Source organism: Paramisgurnus dabryanus, chromosome 2, assembly GCF_030506205.2.
Source record: "Paramisgurnus dabryanus chromosome 2, PD_genome_1.1, whole genome shotgun sequence".
NCBI lineage: Eukaryota > Metazoa > Chordata > Actinopteri > Cypriniformes > Cobitidae > Paramisgurnus > Paramisgurnus dabryanus.
This window is the reverse complement of record NC_133338.1, coordinates 59,280,335-59,299,616: the sequence shown is the minus strand read 5'-3', so window position 1 is coordinate 59,299,616 and position 19,282 is coordinate 59,280,335. Positions and strand designations below refer to the sequence as shown.

The window sequence follows — 19,282 nt, the reverse complement described above, 5'->3', positions numbered from 1 at the left end:
GTCAGGGCAAGCTTGATTTTAACTGCAAAACCGCCTCTCTTTCCTCTTCCCCTCTGCCGTTTTCTTCCAACCGGCAGACAAGACTCGCGGCGCAGATGCCAAGGTACAGACGCCAATAGTGGCGGAGGAGTACTCCATGCGCCGAACTGCGTATGAGATTTTTCATCGAGCAGGTATCTGATATTCAATAAAGTTTGCCGATCATACGCTAATAAAGGTAATACACTATTACTTAAAGCAAAGCTAGTGTAGAAAATCCCAGGGCTAAAAAATGTCACAAAGCACGATAAAACAAATAAACTAGAGAAAGGTCTCAAAGACTGACGGCCTGCCAAACACAACGGCGCCATCTTGGATGGCGTATTTAAGAAGAGCGTACGATGAGAACAACATAAAAGAAAAACAGAGGAGAAATATCAAGATGACAAACAAGAAGATAATAGACTAATAAAACTTAGACAAGCAATAAAACAACATGAAAAGAAGGAAAAGAGAGATACAATGTGGAAAGTAACAAAGTAAAGGTTGATCAACAAGAGGAGAGAGAGGAAAAGGGGGGGGGGGGCGAAAAGGAAAATGTAAAGTCTGTATGAAGTCATTTCAGAAAATTGTTTCTAACACATTATAAAATGTAAGAAATGTATTACTGAAACATTACAAAGACTGAACTATGTAGCACTGAATTGTGGAGTTACACCATTAAACAGTTTGTCCACATTTCTGTGTTGAGGATTATTTGGGCAGGGCTAAAACAGAACCTTAATGACGCACTGAGCAACTGAGCATGGTGAATCTGTGTTTAAAAGAAAATATTTGAGAAGCTCAGCTGCAAAAGTTTCTAAATGGCACCTTAGTCAAAAATGAGAGAATGATATTAAAAGAATGCTCTTGGCACATATTATACGTTCATCAAATACTCTAGCTTCAAATTCGCTTAATCCCGCAACTGGCCATTCATAAATTCTTCCTTGTTGCCTTGATGACAACAGACGATGATCAGGTGTGAGGATTATAGGAGTCCAAAGGGAGATGACTGGGAAAACAAAAGGGATATGTACAGGCAAAAACAAACCAAACTATAACATCAGAAGCATTAGTTTTGCCTCTGAGCTCCTCTTAACTCTTTCCCTGCCATTGATGAGTTAACTTGTCAACCAAAAGAAAAAGCTGTCAAGTTTTTCCGGCAATCCATATTTCTGTTATTATCCGCCAGATGGCTCTTTTACCCAACTTATACAACCTGTAAGCAACCCTTTATGTCAAAGAGTTCAAACTCTGTGTATGTTTTGATCATGGCTCTGAATCGGATTTCTATCAAAAGTCTTTCACAAGAATGGAATTATCTCAGCTTTTTGCTTCCCATATTTGAGAGGTGATAAAAAGAGAACAGATAAAGGTAGGATGAAACAGGTTTTTTGTTTGTTTAAAAGCAGGGGGTCTGTTTTTTCATTTGAATTTTTCCTAAAATACATGTAAAAACATTAGCATTTTGTTATTGAGAAATGAATTTAAACTCGTTTTCTCAAGATCAGAAAACACTGCATCTTTTTTTGGACAATGTTTTACCCATTTCAATTTGAGTAAACAAATGCAAATGAAAGCATTATTTTTATTAGGAACTTGGCAGAAATGTTGTCGGTAGTTGGCAGCAGTTAACAAAAAGTTTCCATTAAGGTGTGATAAAGCAATAAGCCCCACAAAGCAGTGTGTTACCAGTGCATTTTATAACAGCTAAGAAGCGTTGTTATAAAATGCACTGTAACACCACTGCTTCGCGGGGCTTATTGCTTTTATAAAACAGTTACTTCATATGCATAGCAGGATTTTATCAAATAAAACACAGCAAATAAGATGTAATTATATTAGAACAAATATTACTCTTCCGCCAAACAAAGTAGTTTCTAAGAATCAAGTGTGTCTGAAACAGAGCGCAGTTCCCAGGCAACACAGACGCAGCAAAGACACAATGAAAATATGATTTAAAGACTGTGGTGTTTATTCTCATCAATAAACATTCATCTAATTTATACATTAACATCGTGCAACTGTTGAAGTGATGATCAAATATGCTTAACTCTTTCCCCGTCAGCGTTTTTTTTTTCTTTTCTTTAAGTTGCCACCCAGTTTAAGTTTAATCCCTTCCAAAATATAAACTCCTCAGGAAACGTTTTCTCTTTATTGACGAGATGACTCAACAATATTTATCGACATATATTTGGATATCGCCATTAATTGTGCAATTGTAGAAAAATATGATTAAAGACTGTGGTAATGCGGTCTGAATCATGGGGTTACGCGTTTCAACCAATCAGAATGAAGGACCAGAACGGGCCGTTTTATAATGTGTATTTTAGGGCCATCTAGCACTAAGATTGCGAATTGCAATCAACATCAATTTTGAAACGCAATGAGCAGCTACGGTAGCCGCAACAGGTCAAAACAAGTCGTCGTCTGAGACAACGTAGAGACGAAAGGCTCTCTGTTGAACGGTTTGTCCGTTTAGGGCAGGGGTGGGCACATTTTTCATATTCGAAGTCCACATAAGGTTTTGAAATAAAGATGAATGGCCGAATGCTATGAATGAAAAATGGGCGTTATTTATTTCAAATTAATATTTAGAAAAAAATTCTACTCCTGTGCATATCACTGGATACATACATTATATATAATTATAAACTACTTTGCGTACCGTATGAAAGTACCCAGGGGGCCCATGTCGCCAGCGGGCCCTAGTTTGGCAACCTCTAGTATAGGGTCAATGTGACATGACGTTGACTTCCATGGTAGAGGACCTGTGGTATGTAGATAAAAACGACAAATTTTAAGGTAATAAAAACAACACAATTAAGGTCTTTATACATTACTGATAATATATTTATGTAGATTATATTGCATTTCTGTTAAGAGATCCTTCTATAAGTTACAGAACTCACTTTAAACACATACCTATAAATAGTAAATTTAGAAAACGGAAAATAACCTTGAAGTGGTCTCTTAATTTTTTCTTAAAATTATGTGTGTGTGCGCACGCGTGCGTGTGTGTATGTAAAGAAAAGTAATATATATATATTTATGTTTTATGAATAACAGATATCATATCACCAACTCCAACTCCTACATCAATTACAAGCCAAGATACGACAACTAACTCTGGTAAGTCTCACTCATACACCACCACCAAAGCCATACTCAAGTCATTCTTTTAAACAATGTGTGACAACTATACATTTAGCATCACTAAGAATGAAGAAATTAACATCTAATAATATTGCTCTAGTTGTTCTCTTGTGCATTTTAAAGATACAATATTTATTTCAAAGTTACCAGAATTAAATCATCTGCTTACTGTAGTTAAATGAAGCCTGCTTCTTATACATATACGGTCTTTACTGGTAAATTATTGTTATGTGATCATGTGTGAACAGGACCTTTTAAAAAATACTGGTAAATCAGTCCTGGTAATGTGTGAAGTTGTAACCACATGTCGGAGGTCTGCCCACTACACCATTGGCTCTGACATTTTGAGTTACTTTTAACACAACTTGTGCTTTATTTGAACACAAAATCAATACAAAATGACACATAATCTGTTAAAATTACAAATAATGTGTTAAAATCTTAACACAAAGATGTGTTAAAAATTAACACATCCTTTCTAAGAGTGTGCATGATAGCAAGCACACTGTTGACTTCTATAGTATTTGCATGTCCTACTATGGAAGTCAATGGGTGCTGTCAACTATGTGCTTACCGTCATTTCTTCATTTGTGATCAGCAGAACAAAGAAATTCATACAGGTTTAGACCAAATATTGACAGGTTTTTCATTACCTCTTACCTCTTTCCATTTAAAGCACTGTGAAGATTAGTTGTTGAATGAAATTAAAGTACCACAAAAATGATTCAAAAGCATACAGAGTTGTCGGTAACACATTAGTACAGTATGGGGAATACTTATTGATTATTAACTATGACTTTGCCTCAGTAAACTCCCAATTTACTGCTAATTAAAATTAAACATGGCATTAATATGTCCTTTATAAGCACTAATAAACAGTCCAATATGTAAGCTAATAAGAAACTAGTTAAAAGTGAGAATTGGTTCCGTATACTAAAGTGTTACAGAGTTGTCTGTTCTCTCATTGCATCTGGTGGTGCTTTTGACATCATACACTGATCAAACTCCGCAGTTTAAAGTCAAACTAGTCTACAGCGAAAGGCAGCATCTCTTCTTAAAAGTTGTTTAAACTGTTTACCATCTATTCGTCTATAAAAACATCACTGTTCTTTTAGACATAGGTAGGCTATAGCACCTCTGCTGTATTTTTTCTGTACAGTTTAGTTTAAAGTCTAAAATGATGTTGTTGGGTCAAGAGCACCAGCGCAAGTGTCACAGAAATGAGAACAGCAAAAATATGTGCTGTTTATGTTTAGATATAAATTCATAATCCACTATTTTAATAGCACAACAACGACATCATCGTCCTGCAGTCTAAAGAAACTTTAGTTTTGTGATACAAGATAAAACTTTGCAATAAAATGTTGAATCAAAGACATTTTAATAAAAGCAATTTATTGGCAACTGTTTTAGAACATCACATGCATTGGCTGTGTCCTAGCTGCTTCGATCCAGGGCTGCCAATATATGATTCCTGCTTGCTCTGATCTTTATTGACGAATGAAGGGTGTTTTTCTTACTCCATTAACTGGACTCGTCACACTGGAGCTTGCACTTTGGCTTTTTGTGTCCTATAAAAAGTTAACTGCTGACTAAGGCAGACCAAATGAGATTAGTCTCAGCTTTGCATGAAAAACTAGATGTTTGAGGCATGAGAAAAAACTCAATTGTTTGAGCCTCACACTAACTCTGTGAGATTTGGCAGCATACTAATGCCAAACACTTTAACTAGAATAATGAACTGAAAGGTGAGCACTCTCAAAATGTCCATGGAAAGTTATTTCTCGTATGTAATGAAGAACAGTAAATAAATTAGATATCTTTGAAAAAGCTGCAGAGTAAAAAGATATTCGGAAACATAATTGAGGACATAAACCGAAAATTAGTTTCACTATACTGTATGTATGCCATGTTTAAATGTGCTTTGATATCACTGCATAAAGACCATCTTTTATTTTTTTTGCCATATTGTGAGATGAGAGACATGTCATAGTCGACTCAAGAACTTCACACTACAGTAAATTAAAAACTGCTTATTTAATGTAGCAAGCCTTTTTAATGTACATTTCCATGACAATAAAGTCCATAATAATGATATTGGTTGGCTGTAACTCATAAAGAGACCTGTAACTCATCAGAGACATCAATAAACATCTAAAGCTGAATTGGGAGATGACATTTACTTACTGCAAAGTCTGAGTAACTTCATGCATCAATCAAAATGTTACTACAGAACCTCACAACGGGTGTTTCCAGAACACCGTAAAAACACTCTACGATGCCAAAAAAGCTTTGTGATGAATTATTTTCAGTAGTTCCTCATATAAATGAATAAACAATTATAACAGACCTAAAAAATATATTGTTACATCTAAAGTGCATATAATATGATATATTTTACAGGATAGTAATATTCATTCATTTACACTTAAATCACAGTGTCAACTACAGCAGCACCAACAACCACAACGGCTACACCAACAACCACAACAGTTGCACCCACAACCACAACAGTTGCACCAACAACCACGACATTTGCACCAACAACCACAACACAAGCACCAACAACCACAACACAAGCACCAACAACCACAACACAAGCACCAACAACCACAACACAAGCACCAACAACCACGACAGCTGCACCAACAACCACAACAGTTGCCCCAACAACCACGACAGCTGCACCAACAACCACGACAGCTGCACCAACAACCACTACAGTTGCACCAACAACCACAACAGCTGCACCAACAACCACAACATCTGCACCAACAACCACAACAGCTGCACCAACAACCAAAACATCTGCACCAACAACCACAACAGCTGCACCAACAACCACAACAGCTGCACCAACAACCACAACACAAGCACCAACAACCACAACACAGGCACCAACAACCACAACACCGGCACCAACAACCACGACAGCTGCACCAACAACCACAACATCTGCACCAACAACCACAACAGCGGCACCAACAACCACAACAGCTGCACCAACAACCACGACAGCTACACCAACAACCACGACAGTTGCACCCACAACCACAACAGTTGCACCAACAACCATGACATTTGCACCAACAACCACAACACAAGCACCAACAACCACAACACAAGCACCAACAACCACGACAGCTGCACCAACAACCACAACAGTTGCCCCAACAACCACGACAGCTGCCCCAACAACCACGACAGCTGCACCAACAACCACGACAGCTGCACCAACAACCACTACAGTTGCACCAACAACCACAACATCTGCACCAACAACCACAACAGCTGCACCAACAACCACAACAGCTGCACCAACAACCACAACATCTGCACCAACAACCACAACACAGGCACCAACAACCACGACAGCTGCACCAACAACCACAACATCTGCACCAACAACCACAACAGCGGCACCAACAACCACAACAGCTGCACCAACAACCACGACAGCTGCACCAACAACCACAACAGCTGCACCAACCACCACAACAGTTGCACCAACCACCACAACAGTTGCACCAACAACCACAACAGCTGCACCAACAACCACAACACAATCACCAACAACCACGACAGTTGCACCCACAACCACGACAGTTGCACCAACAACTACAACAGCTGCACCAACAACCACAACAGCTGCAGTAACAACCACGACAGTTGCACCAACAACCACGACAGCTGCACCAACAACCACAACACAAGCACCAACAACCACAACAGTTGCACCAACCACCACAACATCTGCACCAACAACCACAACAGCTGCACCAACAACCACAACAGCTGCACCAACAACCACAACAGCTGCACCAACAACCACAACAGTTGCACCAACAACCACAACAGCTGCACCAACAACCACAACACAATCACCAACAACTACGACAGTTGCACCCACAACCACGACAGTTGCACCAACAACCACGACAGCTGCACCAACAACCACAACACAATCACCAACAACTACGACAGCTGCACCACCAACCACGACAGCTGCACCAACAACCACGACAGTTGCACCAACAACCACGACATCTGCACCAACAACCACGACAGCTGCACCAGCAACCACAACGGTTGCACCAACAACCACGACAGTTGCCCAACCAACCACAACAGCTGCACCAACAACCACAACAGTTGCACCAACAACCACAACAGCTGCACCAGCAACCACAACGGTTGCACCAACAACCACGACAGTTGCCCAACCAACCACAACAGCTGCACCAACAACCACAACAGTTGCACCAACAACCACAACAGCTGCACCAACAACCACAACAGATGCACCAACAACCACAACAGTTGCACTAACAACCACGACAGCTGCACCAACAACCACGACAGCTGCACCAACAACCACGACAGCTGCACCAACAACCACGACAGCTGCACCAACAAGCACGACAGCTGCACCAACAACCACGACAGTTGCACCCACAACCACGACAGTTGAACCAACAACCACGACAGTTGCACCAACAACCACGACAGTTGCACCAACAACCACGACAACTGCACCAACAACCATAACACAAGCACCAACAACCACAACACAAGCACCAACAACCACGACAGCTGCACCAACAACCACGACAGCTGCACCAACAACCACGACAGCTGCACCAAAAACCACGACAGCTGAACCAACAACCACGACAGTTGCACCAACAACCACAACAACTGCACCAACAACCACAACAACTGCACCAACAACCACAACACAAGCACCAACAACCCCAACACAAGCACCAACAACCACGACAGCTGCACCAACAACCACGACAGCTGCACTAACAACCACGACAGCTGCACCAACAACCACGACAGCTGCACCAACAACCACAACACAAGCACCAACAACCACAACAGCTGCACCAACAACCACAACAGCTGCACCAACAACCACAACAGCTGCACCAACAACCACGACAGTTGCACCAACAACCACAACAACTGCACCAACAACCACAACACAAGCACCAACAACCCCAACACAAGCACCAACAACCACGACAGCTGCACCAACAACCACGACAGCTGCACTAACAACCACGACAGCTGCACCAACAACCACGACAGCTGCACCAACAACCACAACACAAGCACCAACAACCACAACAGCTGCACCAACAACCACAACAGCTGCACCAACAACCACAACAGCTGCACCAACAACCACGACAGCTGCACCAGCAACCACAACGGTTGCACCAACAACCACGACAGTTGCCCCAACAACCACAACAGCTGCACCAACAACCACAACAGTTGCACCAACAACCACGACAGCTGCACCAACAACCACAACAGATGCACCAACAACCACAACAGTTGCACCAACAACCACGACAGCTGCACCAACAACCACGACAGCTGCACCAACAACCACGACAGCTGCACCAACAAGCACGACAGCTGCACCAACAAGCACGACAGCTGCACCAACAACCACGACAGTTGCACCCACAACCACGACAGTTGAACCAACAACCACGACAGTTGCACCAACAACCACGACAGTTGCACCAACAACCACGACAGCTGCACCAACAACCACGACAGCTGCACCAACAACCACAACAGCTGCACCAACAACCACGACAGCTGCACCAACAACCACGACAGCTGCACCAACAACCACGACAGCTGCACCAACAACCACGACAGCTGAACCAACAAGCACGACAGCTGCACCAACAAGCACGACAGCTGCACCAACAACCACGACAGCTGCACCAACAACCACGACAGTTGCAACCACAACCACGACAGTTGCACCAACAACCACGACAGTTGCACCAACAACCACAACAACTGCACCAACAACCACAACACAAGCACCAACAACCCCAACACAAGCACCAACAACCACGACAGCTGCACCAACAACCACGACAGCTGCACTAACAACCACGACAGCTGCACCAACAACCACGACAGCTGCACCAACAACCACAACACAAGCACCAACAACCACAGCAGCTGCATCAACAACCACAACAGCTGCACCAACAACCACAACAGCTGCACCAACAACCACGACAGTTGCACCAACAACCACGACAGCTGCACCAACAACCACAACAGCTGCACCAACAACCACGACAGCTGCACTAACAACCACGACAGCTGCACCAACAACTACAACAGCTGCACCAACAACCACAACACAAGCACCAACAACCACAACAGCTGCACCAACAACCACAACACCTGCACCAACAACCACAACACAAGCACCAACAACCACAACACAAGCACCAACAACCACAACAGCTGCACCAACAACCACAACAGCTGCACCAACAACCACAACAGCTGCACCAACAACCACAACAGCTGCACCAACAACCACAACAGCTGCACTAACAACCACGACAGTTGCACCCACAACCACAACAGCTGCATCAACAACCACTACAGCTGCACTAACAACCACTACAGCTGCACCAACAACCACGACAGCTGCACCAACAACCACGACAGTTGCACCAACAACCACGACACAGGCACCAACAACTACGACAGCTGCACCAACAACCACGACAGTTGCACCAACAACCACGACAGTTGCACCAACAACCACAACAACTGCACCAACAACCACAACACAAGCACCAACAACCACGACAGCTGCACCAACAACCACAACATCTGCACCAACAACCACAACAGCTGCACCAACAACCAGGACAGCTGCACCAACAACCACAACAGCTGCACCAACAACCACAACAGCTGCACCAACAACCAGGACAGCTTCACCAACAACCACAACAGCTGCACCAACAACCACGACAGCTGCACCAACAACCACGACAGCTGCACCTACAACCACGACAGCTGCAATAACAACCACGACAGCTGCACCAACAACCATGACAGTTGCACCAACAACCACAACGGCTGCACCAACAACCACAACAGTTGCCCCAACAACCACAACAGCTGCACCAACAACCACAACAGTTGCACCAACAACCACGACAGCTGCACCAACAACTACGACAGTTGCCCCAACAACCACAACAGCTGCACCAACAACCACAACAGTTGCACCAACAACTACGACAGCTGCACCAACAACCACAACAGCTGCACCAACAACCACAACAGCTGCACCAACAACCACAACAGTTGCACTAACAACTACTACAGCTGCACCAACAACCACGACAGCTGCGCTAACAACCACGACAGCTGCACCAACAACCACAACAGCTGCACCAACAACCACAACAGTTGCACTAACAACTACTACAGCTGCACCAACAACCACGACAGCTGCGCTAACAACCACAACAGCTGCACCAACAACTACGACAGCTGCACCAACAACCACGACAGCTGCGCTAACAACCACAACAGCTGCACCAACAACTACGACAGCTGCACCAACAACCACAACAGCTGCACCAACAACCACGACTGAAGGACCAACAACCACAACAGCTGCACCAACAACCACAACACAAGCACCAACAACCACACCAAAACCATACATAGTCCGTATTAAAATGGTTACAAAAGAAAATTTTATCCCTGACCTGTCAGAACGATCTTCTGATGCTTATAAAAGTCGGGAAAAAAACATGATACAAGAGGTACAGTGCGACACAAACACTTTAAACAGTTTACAGTTTTTCTCTGTCGCTTTGGTGCATTTCTCACATCACTATGTATATTTGCAAAACAGTTAGTGCAGTTCTCAAAAGCATGTCACTTGCTCAAAATGTACAGTTCAGTTCTCAAAAGCAAGTATTCATGTTAATGAAAGTGTCAGTGTCATCAAAATTAAAAGTCCTGACATCATTGTTTATGAACAAGATAGTCAAATGGCTTAGTCATGTTTTCATTAGGACAGTTTACTTTTTAAATGTTTTCCAATGCAAAACAGTCAGATCTTGATGACACTACCTGAAAATGCTCAAGACAGCACTATATATTATTTGCACAGCTATTTGAAAAATACAGTAAAGTTACACATCACTGTATTTTGTGAGGTAAGTGAGTACACAACATTTTTACTGCATATGCTCTTTGCAATTCTAATTTGTTCACTGCATTGTGCAAAAGAAAAAAAACACCCTTATTTACAACAAAAAGAAACCCCCTTTGGGTAGAGCTGTGCACAATTGTAAACAATATTGCATATTGAAACTAAACATACAACATACATAGTACTGTAATCATTCTTGCACATTCAGACATTCCTCTCTGTCTGGCCACATAATTTCAGAAAATGCTCAATTTAGGAGACATTTTCAGGGAAAAAAAAGATTTAAAAAATGATTTTGACAACTAGTTCAACATTTTTGTATCTAATGACTAAAGCAATGAAATGATGACTATTAGTTTTATATGGAATGACTATTCAGCATTCAAAAGTATAGTTAATTTTGACTGACATGACTTAAGCAAATAATAATGTTATAAAACAGCAGAGAATTGTATGAAAGCAATTGATGCATGTCCAAAAGCATTAGAAATTTGTTCGAAGGAATGAGAAACTTCTACTATGAAGTGCACAAATGACTAAATGTTGTGGAGGTTGAACTTACTGTTGTGCAAATGTAAATAGTGATGTGAGAAATGCACCAAAGCAACTGAGAAAAACTATAATACAAAATAATATAAAATACATTAAACAGTAGAGCAATGAGAACTGGAATGTGCACTATATTTTAGACATTGTTACTATTGAAACTTTTTGTTTTATGGCCTGGTTTTACAAACAAGGTTTAGCTAAAGCCAAGACTAGTTCTTAGTTAAATAAAGACGTTTAAACATCTTTTATAAAGCTGCCTTAGATAAAGATGTTACTGGTGTGTATCTTGAGACAAATCAAAGACACTGGCATATTTTAAAATCTGTAAGTTCAAGTTATTTTCAGATGAGACAGCGCCAACATGTTTCTTATTCTAGGCCTAACCTTCAGCCTTGTCTGTGAAATTTTTTTGTCAGTTTATATTTCAGTAATTAAGTTTATTATAAAGTGTTTCTGTTGTACAGTTCACAGTTGAAACTGAATGTGTTTTGCTTTTTCTACAGTTTGAGGCAGTCTTGAGGAGTAAATTTATGTATTTCCTTAGACTGATAATTATTAAGTTCACGTAAGTTTTTAAGCATTTTTAAACAACAATATTTATGTGTAATTCAAAGTTATTTCTACAGTAAATAATATTTGTGCATTAAAGTAAAGCATTATTTCACTGCAAATGACAGGATTCATCACACAGTTCATTGAAAAACATGAGCCCATTAGTCTTCTGTTTCTTGTTGTAGGAAAGGATCAATCATCACAGAGATGAATGGCACATTCTCTCAACCACCCAATAATAATGATGTTGAACAGGCACTCCTTAATGCTACTACAGGTTATGATGTCACCAGTGTGGGTAAGTTTCACTCATACACTATTACAGTTTTTCTGCATCGCTAAAAAACATTTTTTGAAACCTCCATCACTCATCTTCTCAAAACCTTAAACACAAATCCAGATTTACAAACTAAATTTACAGAAGTCCTGACTCTTCTAGCAAAATTTTTTAATGTTCAAAACTATTTCACCTGTACTTAAAATCAAACTAAACTTTCAAATCATACACACATAAGTCTATAATATCGAACACTACAAAGCATTCATTAGACACTAAATGGAAAACACAAAATTGTTTGTAACAACACACTTTACAAATACTGTTAGAAATCTGTATTACTCTAATCACAAGTTTAATTCAGTGAATCTAGTGAATATTTTACTGTAAATACTACAAGTAATAGTAAGTTTTCAATATTACTGTAAGCAGCACTTTCTGTGTTTTGTAAAAAGTCAGCAATCCAACTGCACATTTTGCCAATTGTATCGTCTCTGGTGTTAGGGTTAGGGTTAACTTTATTTTCTCTATCACTAGTTATAATCTTTGTGTAAAAAGCAGGCAATACAGATCCTGGTGAACCATTACTTATCAAAAGAAAGATACAATGTGGATATAAAACAAGATGACAGTCCAAGTAACAATGTAAGGGTTGATCAAGAAGAGTAGAAAAACATTTAATATTAAAGAAGAAACAACAGGAAGGCAGACAGACTAAAAGGCAAATGCAGACTAAAAGCGAACTAAAGCATTGGGAATCCATGTGTTTAAAATGTTGTGTACGATATGTATTAATTTATTAGATCTGTAACACTTTACAATAAGGTTGTAGTCGTAAACATTAGTAAATGCATCACCTTACATGAACAAACAACAAACTATATAGTTTTTCAACATTCATTCTTGTTATTGTTAGTTAATGTCAATACAGTTAAATCATGTTAGTTTATGGTGCATTAATTCATGTTACCAGTTAAAGCACTTGATTAAAGATTAATAATGAACTAAGATTAATAAATGCTGTAGGAGTATTGCTCATCGTTAGTTCATGTTAGCTAATGCATTAACTAATTGCCAACATATACAACGTTTTTGTAAAGTGTTATCATTATCCCTTATCATTCATTTAATGTTTTTGCTGTTCAATAAAATCATTCAAAAATGATATCCTGTGTTTGGGGTGGGGGGGTGTTGTTCTCAAGGGCTTAAGCCCCTTCCCGATCCACAAACATTTGCAATTAAACATAGGCAATGTGGGCTTTAATCTTAAATGTCAATTTGATTTGACATTTCTTTTCCTAACTGCTCATGTCAAATTGAAAGTTGCTGTGTTGGCTCTGAATAATACATTTCAAGAATTGTGGATAAAACTGCTGCTGATAAACAGAAAATAAATGTTTTTTTAACACTGAGGTGAAAATGTTTTAAATATATTAAATAAGGAAAATGAATACTGATTTTTTAAATGTTTTGTGAATAACAGAGGCAACATCAACATTCTTCTCTACAACTCCAACTCCTACATCAACTCCAAGTCTAGATACAACAACTAACTCGGGTAAGTCTCACTCATATCACCAAAATTTAAAAAATCATTATTTTTTTTCTTTTCTTCTAGAAATACAGGGGCATAGTCAGCCTAGTGGAAGGACCTTTTTGAAGTTTTTTTTTCTTTTGTGTTATTATTATTATATATGTTGTGTCTAGGTTTTACATATTCATTAAAGCAGAATCACAGAAGTGGTGTTTTTAAAAGGAGCAGGGCTTCAGTATTATTCATATCATTTTATTTTGGGATATTTTTTAATGCAGGGCTGAACGCTAAGGATTTTTTCTAGTGGCCCCATCACTTGCCCCACCATAAAAACGTACATAAAACAGCCTTTATTAGACTGTTATCATAGTTGTTTTGTCCTGTGTGACGATTATGATAAAAAACTAACATATAGTATAAAGTTTAAATATTGTTAAAACAAGTTACCAGTAAAATAATAACAAATAGGGGACATTTAAACATCTTGTCTTATATTAAAATCGAATGTAACCCCTAACAGAAGGTCAACATTTGTTAAAAATAAGAGAATAAAATATTTCAAATGAACATTTAACGTTTCTTACCTTACTTATGAGGTAAATAGCCATGTAATAAGCGGTATAATGTAATGTCAACAGATTGTTTTTGCGAAATAAACCTCTTCAGTCTGGTACAAGACCCTGCACTTTGTGTCCTGATCGCACTGTCTGGGCTTATTTCTGCGATAACAGCTTTCTGCATATACTTTACATGATCCCTCACATAAAAAAAACATCTTCTTAACTCTTTACCGTGTTGCGAAATGAGAGACGTGTGATGACCTTCACACTCCAGTGAATTAGAAGCTGCTTATTTTATGCAACAAGCCTCCTTATGAAAGTTTCCATGCCAAAGAATAAAGTCCAAAATGATACAAAACAGATTAGCTGTAACTTATAAAGAGACCTAATGAAATCAGTTATGTAGACATATAATTGGGAAACGATTATTAAAGTGTCCCTCTATGGGATTTTCTTAAATGACCTTTATCACAAGATGTCTGCAGCTGGCCAGTCAGGGCAGAATATGCTCAACTACTGCTTTGAATTTACTGTTGCAACATCTCTGATAAAGGAGGTGATATTAAATATCTGTTTGTGGTAGCCGTTATTTTCTCTTCCGAGGGAGAAGTGAATTCAAAATATGTGTTCAGAGTGTCTTGTGAACCTGTGTGCATGATGTATCATGTCAAAATACATGCCTGCAGCAGACGCTTCAAAGGGGTTCATGATAAAAGAGACGCTCATGTTCACAAAATACTCACAAGCCACAAACTTAACACTGAACTCCGATTACACATGAGATTAAGCGAGTATCTGGGAAATGTGAGTATCTTTTAAAAAAACCTTTGAAACTTCTGTGCACATAAGTTTACATGACACGCCAAACACATATTTTGACAAGACAAGCCACACACATGACGGGCTACACACGTTGTGACAATCTTCACATCGTGCACCCTCGAGAAATGGCAGTGTTTATTCCCCTTGTATACATTTAAACCTGAGATTTATGGTTCCCTAAGCAAGGTTGAAACACAGAGGAGATAGAGCTATCTTAGTGATGGGCTCTGGAAAAGCCTCCCAGTACACATGCTCAGTACACTGTTTAAAACCAATCCACTTTTATAAGAGTAAGGGTAAAAAAGCAGAATTTGTTTAAACTAAACATGAACTTACATGAACTGCAAATCAGAGATAATGATAAACATCGAGAGGTACATTAGGTGGACAAATGGAAATTTCCACACTGCAAAGTCAGAATAGTTTAATGCAACAACCAAAACATTACTTTTACAAACCAGAACATGTCTATGCGCTCTGTAAAGCAAGTTGCTTTAAGAAGCTTACAAAAAATGCAAACAACCACTATATTAACAATCTACAATGCTAGTAAAGCTTTGGGATTCATTATTTTTATTTTTTTAAACATTAATACAATGAGACATAATAGTACTTGAATGCATCAGTTATGGTTTCAAGGACAAAGCTTAACTAAAGCCAATACTACGCTTAGATGAATGACATGTTTACACAGATCTTTTACAAACATGCCTAAGAAAAACATGGTACTGGTGTGTGACTTGATGAATAATACATTTTAAAGTGTAGTAATGTTCATTTATTTACAATTGAATCACAGTGTCAACTACAGCACTAACAGCTATAGCTCCAACTACAACAACAGTTGTTCCAACCACCACTACAGTTGCTCCAACCACCACGACTGTTGCTCCAACTACAACAACAGTTGCTCCAACCACCACTACAGTTGCGCCAACAACCACAACTGTTGCTCCAACTACAACAACAGTTGCTCCAACCACCACTACAGTTGCTCCAACTACAACAACTGTTGCTCCAACCACCACTACAGTTGCTCCAACTACAACAACAGTTGCTCCAGCCACCACTACAGTTGCTCCAACTACAACAACAGTTGCTCCAATCACCACTACAGTTGCTCCAACTACAACAACAGTTGCTCCAGCCACCACTACAGTTGCTCCAACTACAACAACAGTTGCTCCAACCACCACTACAGTTGCTCTAACGACAACAACAGTTGCTCAAACCACCACTACAGTTGCTACAACCACCACTACACTTGCTCAAACTACAACAACTGTTGCTCCAACAACAACAACAGTTGCTCCAACCACCACGACTGTTGCTCCAACTACAACAACAGTTGCTCCAACCACCACTACAGTTGCTTCAACTACAACAACTGTTGCTCCAACCACCACTACAGTTGCTCCAACTACAACAACAGTTGCTCCAGCCACCACTACAGTTGCTCCAACTACAACAACAGTTGTTCCAACCACCACTACAGTTGCTCCAACCACCACTACAGTTGCTCCAACAACCACTACAGTTGCTCCAACCACCACTACAGTTGCTCCAACTACAACAGCGGTTGCTCCAACCACCACTACAGTTGTTCCAACAACCACAACTGTTGCTCCAACTATAACAACTGTTGCTCCAACCACCACTACAGTTGCTCCAACTACAACAACAGTTGCTCCAGCCACCACTACAGTTGCTCCAACTACAACAACAGTTGTTCCAACCACCACTACAGTTGCTCCAACCACCACTACAGTTGCTCCAACAACCACTACAGTTGCTCCAACCACCACTACAGTTGCTCCAACTACAACAGCGGTTGCTCCAACCACCACTACAGTTGTTCCAACAACCACAACTGTTGCTCCAACTATAACAACAGTTGCTCCAACCACCACCACAGTTGCTCCAACTACACTAACTGTTGCTCCAACCACCACGGCTGTTGCTCCAACTACACTAACTGTTGCTCCAACCACCACGGCTGTTGCTCCAACTACAACAACAGTTGCTCCAACCACCACGACTGTTGCTCCAACTACAACAACAGTTGCTCCAACTACACCAACTGTTGCTCCAACCACCACTACAGTTGCTCCAACAACCACAACTGTTGCTCCAACCACCACTACAGTTGCTCCAACAACCACAACTGTTGCTCCAACTACAACAACAGTTGCTCCAACCACCACCACAGTTGCTCCAACTACACTAACTGTTGCTCCAACCACCACGACTGTTGCTCCAACTACAACAACAGTTGCTCCAACCACCACTACAGTTGCTCCAACTACAACAACTGTTGCTCCAACCACCACTACAGTTGCTCCAACTACAACAACAGTTGCTCCAACCACCACGAATGTTGCTCCAACTACAACAACAGTTGCTTCAACCACCACTACAGTTGCTCCAACTACAAAGACAGTTGCTCCAACCACCACTACAGTTGCTCCAACTACACTAACTGTTGCTCCAACCACCACGAATGTTGCTCCAACTACAACAACAGTTGCTTCAACCACCACTACAGTTGCTCCAACTACAACAACAGTTGCTCCAACCACCACTACGGTTGCTCCAACTACAACAACAGTTGCTCCAACCACCACTACAGTTGCTCCAACGACAACAACAGTTGCTCAACCCACCACAACAGTTGCTCCAACCACCACTACAGTTGCTCCAACCACAACTACAGTTGCTCCAACCTCCACTACAGTTGCTCCAACTACAACAACTGTTGCTCCAACCACAACTACAGTTGCTCCAACCACAACTACAGTTGCTCCAACTACAACAACTGTTGCTCCAACCACAACTACAGTTGCTCCAATCACCACTACAGTTGCTCCAACTACAACAACAGTTGCTCCAACCACCACTACAGTTGCTCCAACTACAACAGCTGTTGCACCAACAACCACAACTGTTGCTCCAACAATGACAACTACAGTTGCTCCAACCTCCACTACAGTTGCTCCAACTACAACAACTGTTGCTCCAACCACAACTACAGTTGCTCCAACCACAACTACAGTTGCTCCAACTACAACAACTGTTGCTCCAACAACAACAACAGTTGCTCCAACCACCACGACTGTTGCTCCAACTACAACAACAGTTGCTCCAACCACCACTACAGTTGCACCAACAACCAAAACTGTTGCTAAAACTACAACAACAGTTGCTCCAACCACCACTACAGTTGCTCAAACCACCACTACAGTTGCTCCAGCCACCACTACAGTTGCTCCAACTACAACAACAGTTGCTCCAACCACAACTACAGTTGCTCCAACTACAACAACAGTTGCTCCAACCACCACTACAGTTGCTCCAACCACCACTACAGTTGCTCCAACAACAACAACAGTTGCTCCAACCACCACTACAGTTGCTCCAACTACAACAACTGTTGCTCCAACCACCACTACAGTTGCTCCAACAACAACAACAGTTGCTCCAACCACAACTACAGTTGCTCCAAATACAACAACAGTTGCTCCAACCACCACTACAGTTGCTCCAACAACAACAACAGTTGCTCCAACCACCACTACAGTTGCTCCAACTACAACAACAGTTGCTCCAACCACCACTACAGTTGCTCCAACTACAACAACAGTTCCTCCAACCACAACTACAGTTGCTCCAACAACAACAAAAGTTGCTCCAACCACCACTACAGTTGCTCTAACTACCACTACAGTTGCTCCAACCACCACTACAGTTGCTCCAACCACAACTACAGTTGCTCCAACCTCCACTACAGTTGCTCC

At 40.9% G+C, this 19,282-nt stretch overlaps 1 protein-coding gene across 1 annotated transcript in view; it reads left to right on the top strand.

The window, feature by feature from the left end:
• The window catches only part of LOC135743858 (uncharacterized), a 62,882-nt gene that overhangs the window by 19,600 nt on the left and 24,000 nt on the right, over window positions 1–19,282 (top strand). The window contains exons 8-14 of the mRNA XM_065261719.2: window positions 3,091–3,153; window positions 5,617–7,202; window positions 9,228–10,799; window positions 12,247–12,308; window positions 12,481–12,593; window positions 14,056–14,130; window positions 16,288–16,482. Of these exons, the coding sequence (XP_065117791.2) occupies window positions 3,091–3,153; window positions 5,617–7,202; window positions 9,228–10,799; window positions 12,247–12,308; window positions 12,481–12,593; window positions 14,056–14,130; window positions 16,288–16,482 (3,666 nt within the window). The remainder of the gene's footprint in view (window positions 1–3,090; window positions 3,154–5,616; window positions 7,203–9,227; window positions 10,800–12,246; window positions 12,309–12,480; window positions 12,594–14,055; window positions 14,131–16,287; window positions 16,483–19,282) is intronic.